The sequence below is a fragment of the Gossypium hirsutum genome, chromosome D01 (assembly GCF_007990345.1).
Source record: "Gossypium hirsutum isolate 1008001.06 chromosome D01, Gossypium_hirsutum_v2.1, whole genome shotgun sequence".
NCBI lineage: Eukaryota > Viridiplantae > Streptophyta > Magnoliopsida > Malvales > Malvaceae > Gossypium > Gossypium hirsutum.
Genome location: NC_053437.1, coordinates 59,924,169 through 59,934,130, shown reverse-complemented (window position 1 = coordinate 59,934,130; position 9,962 = coordinate 59,924,169). Strand labels below are relative to the sequence as shown.

At 29.1% G+C, this 9,962-nt stretch overlaps 1 protein-coding gene across 1 annotated transcript; it reads right to left on the bottom strand.

Moving 5' to 3' along the window:
- Positions 1-1,352: 1,352 nt before the first annotated feature.
- Positions 1,353-4,798, bottom strand: LOC107922505 (protein disulfide-isomerase). Its single transcript, XM_016852578.2, has 11 exons — positions 4,350-4,798; positions 3,736-3,766; positions 3,351-3,638; positions 3,076-3,264; positions 2,868-2,993; positions 2,570-2,707; positions 2,363-2,482; positions 2,153-2,270; positions 1,956-2,068; positions 1,647-1,847; positions 1,353-1,563 (listed from the first exon to the last, which is right to left on the bottom strand). The coding sequence occupies exons 1-10, from the start codon at positions 4,523-4,525 to the stop codon at positions 1,659-1,661; spliced, it is 1,488 nt and encodes a 495-aa protein (XP_016708067.2). The 5' UTR covers positions 4,526-4,798; the 3' UTR covers positions 1,353-1,563; positions 1,647-1,658.
- Positions 4,799-9,962: the final 5,164 nt, after the last annotated feature.

The following is a 9,962-nucleotide window of genomic DNA, read 5'->3' as shown; positions in this document are numbered from 1 at the left end:
CTTATTATAACACTTAAAATTTTTTTTATCACAAGTAATAAAATAAACTATTTTTTTTCTAAGTTGACTGTTAAATCTATCTAAAAAAGAAGCTTAACCCCAAAACTGATACCTAAACTATCTGGTTACAAGTGGTATTTGATTTTTTTTTCTAAATTGATATTTCTATTAGTTTAATTGTTAAGTCTATTTCTTTTTTTTTTTAAAATAACTAATTAAAATTTAACAATGAAAAAAAAAGATAAAATATTATTTCCTCTTTTATATATATATATATTTCTTTCTTTCTTTAGAATCAAACCAATGGTTGAACTGGTTAGGCTATCAGATCTTGATTTGATCAATTTTTCTAGTTCGATCAAATGAATTATTAAAGATTCATAAAAATAAAAAATATTTAAAAAATAGAGAAAATCAATTCAATTGTTTTTTTTAGCTTGGTTCAACTAGCCTATATCAGTTTGTGGGTCAATCGGTTTAACCCCTATCTTTGGATCGGTACCCCAATCAGTTCAACTGGGCATTCCAATTTGATTTTGAAAACACTAGTTCTGATCGATGAAATAACTTTTTTAATCTTGTCAGGTCAAGTAAGCAAGCGAAGAAGTTCAAAAACAGAATTAATCGCTAGCATCTTGGCCTTAGGAGAGCAAATTTCTAGTATCGTTGGTATTGCCATACATTACAAAAAAAAAAATTAGAGAGAAATAATGTAAAAGAAAAAAAGAAAATGAAAGAATTAAAAAATATTTTTTTTAAGTTTATATGACATGATAAATTATTATTGGTTGAAATTTTTTTAATGGATAGAACATTTTGTGTAAAATGAGTAATAGAAAAATAGTTTAGGTATCACTTGTGACAAAAAAATGTTGGTATAATGATTAATTTAGCCCTCAATGTTTACACATTTTCCTTATTTCTTTTTCAAGTAAAACTTGACTCTTAACCTTAAAAAAAATTTTATATTAAAAAATTTAACATTTTAATTAGTATTTTTTTTAATTTTTATAAAAAAATTGATAGATAAATTTAAATATTTTTTAAAAATTAAAAATCAAATTTAGCTAAAAAAATAAATATCAAATTGACAACAAAATATGTAAACATTAAAGATTAAATTTGATATTATGCTAAAAATATTTAGGGAAAAATTTTAATTTGGGTTATGCTTTTATAAGATTTAAGGAAAAATAAAATTTGAAAAAAAAAACATAGTTCATTTATTTATTATTTTTAATATTGAGTGCACTATCAAATAATTATCATATCTCTATTACCACGTTTATATTATTAATTTTTTTCACGTCATTGAAGTCCAACAAGACATTATGCTAACCCAGAGAAGATCATTTTCATGTAAGTCGAATTTGTATTAGGCTACTGATCCTGCATTATTCATCGACACATGTTTTCATATTCAAAAAAAAAAAAAAACGAAAGCCGCGGCGGCTACAGTTAACAAAAAGAGGAGAGCAGGTTGGCAGATGAGGCATCATCCCTCAGTCAAAGTCCACAGTGGTTCTTGTATGAAACTGGGTATCTTTGTCTCTGCTCAAATCCCTGCCAAAACAAAAACACCATTCAAAACTTGATACCCCCATTCACATAGTTTTTATTTTAGAAAATGTAAACAAGAAACTTACACCCTGGCCTTTTCAGAGCTCATCTTTGAGCGACTCTTGATGGACAGTTTTGTCCCTGTTCTTTTCAATGAAGTCAACAATGTCTTCTTTGGTCCTATCACCCTCATATGGAGTAATATTTCCATTAGCTGATCTAAAGTAGACAGTTGGGTAACCTCTCACATCAAAGTTCTCATCCAATATATCATTTGAAGTTGCGTCCTGTAATGGTGAACAAGTTTGGTTTTAAACCATTTTCTATTATAAAAATATAGAATCTAAACTGAAATTGAAACCTTAGAAATTGAAAAATATACAATAAAAACTTACAAGTTTTGCGATTAAAACATCGGCATCTTTTTCATAATGGACAGCAACTTCATCCAAGATTGGTGCCAATTTTTTGCAATGTCCACACCAAGGGGCATAAAACTCAAGCAGAACTGCAGAAATACAATTCCATACCAATTCTAAGCATTCATCATAAGGGGTTAAAAAGCATAAAGCAAACTACTAAATAGACGCACCATTTTTCCCTGATTTGAAAACCATGTCTTGAAGGGTGTCAGCAACCACCACTTTCACTGGTTCATTGTTCTCCTTGGGAATAGGTTCAGACTTCACATACGGTGCAACTTTTCCTTCCTGCAGTTAAGTACTTTGGTGAGCGAAACAGAATACAACCACTAAAGAGTGTATATCTCATTATGCTTGATAACCATCACCAAATTCATTACCTTGAAATCCTTCACCCATGGTGCAATGTCATCAGCCTTCAAATTTGGTTTAAAATACTTCTTCCCATCATCACTCTGAATGATGATTAGAGGTACTTGGCTTTCTTCAACTCCGAAATACTATTTTCCATCCAACAGAAAAGTTTAGACTAAGGTAGCAATTAGCGAAGGCATTAAACATGTTGCCATTTTCGAGTAGAGACTAACCTGGAAGGCAGCTTGGCTAGCCTCAACATCTCCCAAAAGGAAACTAATGCCCTTTCCTTTGTATTGCTCCGCAACTTCACGATATTTTGATTGCAATGAATCAAATCCTTCAGTACTCAAGTCAGCAAACAACATAGCCTACCCAGATTCAGAAGTCATATTAGTAGACGAACTTAAAAGGATGAATAGAAATTTTTATATGGTAGTTTAGAAAACATGAATAAAGTTAGTACTCCAAGATAACGCTTTTTATGGAATGAATACCAGTCACACTCTAGTTTCTGACTTTTGAATTTACCTTAGCATTGGGACAGTTATAGAACTTCGCAACAAAGGGGTGATTGCTTGGGTCTTTGTTAAACAGAGTCACAAGAGGAATGCTAGATTCTTCAATAAACTTCTCTAGAGCTTCCGGTTTAAAATCCTGTAAGCAATTAACTTCTTAAAATAGCTAATCTTAAACAACAGAAACTTATAGATATAGATACATTCAATGAACCAGTTACCTTAAAGTCAACAACGAGTTCATCAAAAGGCTTGAAAAGTCTAACAAGAGGGCCAACAACTGATGATTCACCACGGGGAAGGTGTTTAGCATCCAAAGTATGACCAAAGTCATAATCAGAACGTAATTTCTCAGCGAGTGCCATATAGCTCTCAAACTCTTCCCCAGAAAATTTTGGGAACACCCCAACCTAGAAAAAAAACATGTACATACATATCAGCTAATCTTTGTGATGAAAACCCAATGAAACGAAAGAACAGAGAACAGGGAGCTTACAATTACTATCTTCTTGTCATCAATAAGGTTACTGGCATCTTCTGTTAATTTTATTTCAACAGAAGCAGGGCCACTTTGTTTCTTTAAATACTCTACAATACCATCAGCTTCACGTGGACCTTTGTATTCTTGAACATTCTTTCCTCCATTTCTCAAAATTTGAAGCGTAGGGTAACCCTTGACATCGTATTGGCTTGCTAAATCTTTGTTTGCTTCATCATCGGCATCAACTTTCGCTAGAAAGATTGGAGGATCATGTTTACTCAAAATGGATGCTGCTTTCTCATACTAGACAATAAAAAACAAGTTTAATCATTAGCAGCCATTTAAACGTATAAATTATCAAGAAAAATCAATGCTTTTCGGGGAATCTAATATTGTTTACCTCGGGAGCAAGATGCTTACAGTGCCCGCACCTAAGAGTACAAGGAAAGAAGCTTATTTAGTCATAAGAAGGTAAACGACAATAACAAGGTATATCAGGAAAACCAAAAAAGAAAAAAATGTAAATTGAAAAACAGGTAAAATCTCTCGCAACGGAAGCATTTCACTGCTAAATTAAAGAATCAGTGTACAGATCATATATCTGTAGGTTGTCAACTATGGATCATGTTTCCTTTGCTTAGATAACAAAATAGGATTTTCATGCTAGTTACAAGAGAAAGTAGGATTTATGAAAATTTCTAGCTGCTTCAATAGTAAATGAGAATTAACCGATTGTTTCCGTTTGCGAGTTCAAATTATATATATGTGTATATATATATAATCATTGCATGCACTTTAAGAACACAGATTAAAATAAAAAATCGTCCGCTAAACTCATTGCATGCACTTTAAGCTCAAATTGAAAATCATTTCCAAGAAAAAGAAATCATCAGAAAAACAATTATATCTAATTTAACATCACCATTTAGAAATTTATGATACAAACTCCTCGAATTCTAAATCGCCTACTAAACTCATTGCATGCACTTTAAGAACACAAATGAAAAAACTTACCAAGGAGCGTAAAATTCGACGACAATGAAATCGTGCTTGCTAACAGTGTCAGTAAAATTAGAGTGATCCAAAGTCAAAACGAATTCTTTCGACTCACTGCTTTCTTCAGCAGAAATGGCCGATAAAGAGCATACAATTGCAGCCAAGGCAAACCAAACGCAAACACTTCTCGCCATTATCGCAAAGCTGTAAGATATCTTCACCTTTTTTTTTTCTTCTTCTTTGGGTCCGTTTTGTCTCTTTGATTTACAGAGCTTTTAAGGAGTGATGAAAGCAGTTTAAAAAGTTAATGACACACAAAAGGTAAGTTGCTAGATCACGCTCGCGAGTACAGAGCTGAAATGATACTCGCTCTTTTGTGTGGCTGATTTCCTACGTGGGGGGTTATTATTGGTTGAGGTTTGTCATTGTAAGCTGATTAGGAAAGCAGTGGTGATTTAAGGCAAGTATATCCGGGATTTAGTGCCTTGGATTTTCGTGGGTTCAAGTAAGAAATGTGTGAGTGCGAACTCCGTGGCCAAATCAATAAAAACTTGCCACCTCATTTCTATTCTATTTTAATTGGCTTTACTATTTTTATGTTCACGTGGTTTTGACTGTATTGGATAAAAACGGCTACGTTCAGACATAGTATGTAATATAACCATAAAAATGCCAATCCACCTCTAGGAGTCTTCGCCAAAGTTGAAACCATGGAATGAGATGTTTTTAGATTTAATTTTTGGGTTTTTTTTAATATTTTGATTTTTTTTGGATTGTGTTTGGTGATGTATTATAATTAATTCAGATATACATTATTTGTAATTGCGTTTATAAATATCATTATTATTATAAACTTAAATTATACTAACAATTACTAAATTATTAGTAAATTCTTTTATTAATTATTTAATTGTGAAAATATACAAAATATTCATTCAATTATTTAACTTTTTCTTTTTTGGCCACCAGTTAATAAACTTGTTCATAGGTCAGGTTAACCGCTCAATCTCGAAGGTCCGCCTGAAATTTGAGAGGATTTGGGTAAAAATATTAAGCCCGAAAAATGAGCTTATTCAAAAAATTAGACCCGTTTAAAATATGGGTTGGGCTCGGACTTAAACATTCAAGACCTGAGCATGGTCTGTTTTTGAGTTTATAATATTTTATATTATGTTATTTTTATATATTATGAAATTTAGAACACATTAAAAAGATAAGCCTATACTAAATATATAATACTACTCTAATGTAAACAATGTTTAGATGATTATATAAAAATTTTCAATAAATAAAAAACGTATAAAATTATTAAATATTAAAATAATATAATATAAACATATATTTTTAAAATTTACAAATAATATGGGTAGGCCTAAAATGAGTTTAGGTTAATTTTTTTTGCAAATATGTATGAACTTGAACAATTTTAAGCCCATATTTCGAGTCGGACCAAGCTTGGGCAAGCATAAAATATGTTAATATCATGCTTAGGCCCAACCTGACCCATTAGCACCTCTATCAGCTAACTAATGGTGACAACTTTGAAAATTGGCTTGATAGCAACTTTAACCCTCAATAAATACATTGTATCAATTTAGTATTGATTCTAAGAAATCTAACCTTCAACATTTTCATATAGTGTAATTTAATATTTTTTGCAGTTTTGTTTTTCTTATGGGCTAGATTATAAGATTAGCCAAATCAGTGCGGTTAATGTAGGAAGAACTAGAAAATAAGATTTTTAGGAGGAGAGATCCTTAATTGGTAAATATCCCAAGCTCATCTAGGCAAAATGGCAAAGGAGGGATTGGTTACTCAACCATTTTCACGATTTCTTTTATTTTCAATACAAAAATTCTCTCAATTTTCTCTCGACTCCTTCCATTATCTATTTGTTCAAGGTTTTAGATTGGTGAGTTCATTTTTTAGAAAAATGTTTAGGTTAACTCGATAATTGATATGATACTTTACATCTGATCGATTTTTAGATTGAGTGTAGAATGTAACATATATTTATTATCATCATTAGTTGATCTTTACCAAGTATAAATAGTTAATAATAAATATAATGTAATTAAGTAAAGTCCGCGCAATTTATATTAAATATTAAACAATTTAGTTGAATATTTTAATTTAGTAAGTTAAAATATACGTGAATTATCGCTCATGAATAAAAATTTCAAATTATTTAAATAAAATTAGTAAAATAATATGTAATCATATTTTTAAAAAATAAAACATGTCTTAAAATTAAAACAATATTATTATTGTATAAAAATAGTCTTAAAACCAACAAGTGATTGGATGCAATGGTAAAACACATTACATTCCTAAAATGAGGACTCAAGTTAAACCTTGAAGACACAACATTGTTGGGAAGAACAGCCACAAATCTCGAATATAGATAGTAAAACAGACATAAAGTGCATATATAAAAAAAACCAACTTTTTAAATCATATACTAGTTCAGTTGGAAATCCTTAAATAATTAAATTTAAGAGTAATTGTTTATAATTAACCGCGTAATTATCATAATTTTCATCCTGCAATTGAAACCATCCAACTACATTAATTCAGTGGTACACTGATTACCCAAACATATCATACATATACAAACAATTAAACTCAAATCCAATTATTAGGTAAATTTTCAAACGCAATAAACTATTTTTTTTATAATTATTAGATTGTATTTTTCTGAAAAATCTTTCATTTTTCTTTATAAAGTGATATCTAAGTAAGATTTTAGTAATTTATTCTGCCAAGTTCTGAATGGATTTGATTTTTGTTATCACTAATTAGTTTGATCCACAGATACCAATTAATAGGCGTTTGCACATCACATATATAAATGGGTGATTAGATTAAACAGAAAAAGAAATGGTGATTAGTGCAACATAATAAGGAAGCTTCATTGGTAGTGGAGCAATCACAATTCTTTTGGTAGATTTGAAAGTTATTTAGGGCAGCCCTGTGACAACAAATTGGCAACTTTCAATTTTACAACTTTTTATTTACACACAAGTTAAGAAAATGGTTATTATGTTTTATGATTAAATTCTATTTACAATATCAAATCTTATATTTTATGAATTTATGGTTAGATAATCTAAAGAAAATAAAGTTATTTTAATTAAAAATTGATTTCATTATTTTTATGTGTAAAACGTGGATAAACTATCTTGTCTTAATTTAAACACCCCAGAAAAGAATTGATCAAATTGATTACTCCACTGTTAAAATGGTAACGGAAGTCTAACGATACATTTCCACGTTAAGCACTCTAAAATTAAAGTAAACTACCCATTAGACAGTTTAAATAGGCTCGTTTCTATTTTGGTTATCCCAAAATTTTTTTAGTACAAATGTTCTGTTAGTGACCTATCTAATTAAATTTTTTGAGTGATTATATTAACACAAAATTTTCTATTATAATGATTAACTATTAAAAAGTGTTTTTGGTAAAAAAAAAACTATTAAAAAGTTTTTAACTTAAATATATATACCTGTCATTTCAATTTCCCATAACATCAATGTTAAATACTTTAAACCCAAGTTTTAAATTTTATAACAATAATATTAAGGTATAATAATTTAGTTGGTCCTCCAATTTTATATATAAAAAAGTCATTTTAGCTCTTCATTTAAAATTTTACTTCTTTTAACCCTTGAACTTGCATTGTTTGTCAAATCACTCCAAAATAGATGAATTTTTTTTGTTAACTTTGCTAATGTGGCAATTCATATGTATATCATATTAACAATTAATTGTATTTTTAAAAATAAAATATTATTTAAAAATATTTTTATGCTTTTTTAATAATTTAAAATTTTTAAAAATAATTTTATAATTTTTTAAAAAATAATTAATTGCTTACATGACATCCATGTCAATTCATGTGTATGCCACATCAGCAAAATTAACAAACGTTAGTTTTTCATTCATTTTGAGGGTGATTCGACTAACAATACAAGTTTATGGATTAAAAGAAGTGAAAAAATAAATAAAGAGCTAAAACGACTTTTTCCTTTTAAGTTAGAGGGCCAAATAAATCATTATGTTTAATATTAATGGTAAATTACCTCGTTACTCGCTCTGAATAGTGATCATCCCTTTTTTGGTCACCTCAAAAGTTTTTTTTTTAATAATGAGGTAGTTTACTTTACCCTAATATTAAGGGTAAACTACAACTAATGCCACTAAACTATTAATAAGTTTATGTTTTAGTCACTCAACTTCAAAAAGTTACAAAATGACCAATGTACTATTCAAAAAATTTCATTTAAGTCATTGAGTTGTTAAAATCATCGTTGTATGCCCTCTGTTCGTATCACCAGCACCAATCGAAATCTCTTATTCCCCCCCTCTTCTAAGATTTAGTTTTTTCTATGAAACAACTTTGAACATCATGAATTAACGAACCAAAATTCGAATAGCTTTCTCCTCTGATGTAACAGCCCGTTTCTAGTGAAATCGAAATAGTGATTTTTGAACCACAAATCCGAGTCAGAAAGAAAAAAAATTATTTTAATATTATTACATAGTTTGCATTATGATAGGAATAACGTATGAAAATTTCGTTAAGAAAATTTTACTAATTACATGTTTAATTAGGAGGAAAGGACTAAATTGCATAAAATGTAAAAGTTGAGTTCTAGTAGCTATAGGTAGCAAATAGCTATGAAATTCAAAACTTGAGGCCCTTATATGAAAATTAGACCATTAAATAGAGTTCGTAGATAAGTATGATGATTCATCCATGAAAAATTAAATAAAGAAAATGACTAAATTGGAAATAAAAAGATGATAATTAATTAAATAACAAAATATCATCTTTTTCATCATCTTTCCCTAAATTTTTTCATGGAAACCCTAGCTAAGAGAAAATAATTCAAGCAAGCTTACTTAGCTTAATTAGGTAAGTAATATTGTCTCGTTTTTAGTAATTTTTATATTTTTGAGATCGTAATAACCTAATCTAACTATTTTGGGGATTAATTTGTAAAGTTATCAAAGTATTAAAGTTTTGCCATGGATGAATATGCATGAATTATGAAGTTTTATGGTAGAAATGGAAAGGTTGTTGATAGACAAACAACTTTTGTAAAGAAAATTTTCATGAAATTGTGATTTAGGGACTAAATCGAACATATGTAAAATTCATGGAAAAATTCTGACTTTTGTGAAATATATGAACTGTTATTTTTATATGTAAAAATCGGTTAGGCTTGAAATAAGGATTAAATTGCATGAATTTCATTTTTCGAGCCTAGGGACGAAATTTGAATTAATTAAAAGTATAGGGGCAAAATGATACTTTTGCCTAAGATGTGAATTGGATTGAATTGAATATGAAATGTATTAAATTGATTTAAATTTACTCGTGTAGATCCGAGTAGACCTAGTATGGAATTGGATCGAGGAAAATAAAAAGTATCACATTAGTAGCCTACAAACACGAACAAGTGTCAAGGTAAATTCGTGTAACTAAATTGTGAATTTATACATATTAATTGAATTGTATGTACGTGATTGTTTTATTGCCATGTATATGAAATTGATTACATATCCAACAATGCCTGATAATTATTAAATCCTGTTTGAATAAATAAAATTCGATCAGATATAAG

What these genes read in the sequence shown, in the direction of transcription:
- LOC107922505 (XM_016852578.2), bottom strand. Translation starts at nt 4,525, where the DNA reads ATGGCGAGAAGTGTTTGCGTTTGGTTTGCCTTGGCTGCAATTGTATGC. An exon ending in GTAAGCATCTTGCTCCCGAG is followed by an intron (nt 3,639 to 3,735) that starts GTAAACAATATT and finishes TTTATTGTCTAG; the next exon opens with TATGAGAAAGCAGCATCCAT. An exon ending in CTAGCCAAGCTGCCTTCCAG is followed by an intron (nt 2,483 to 2,569) that starts GTTAGTCTCTAC and finishes GATGGAAAATAG; the next exon opens with TATTTCGGAGTTGAAGAAAG.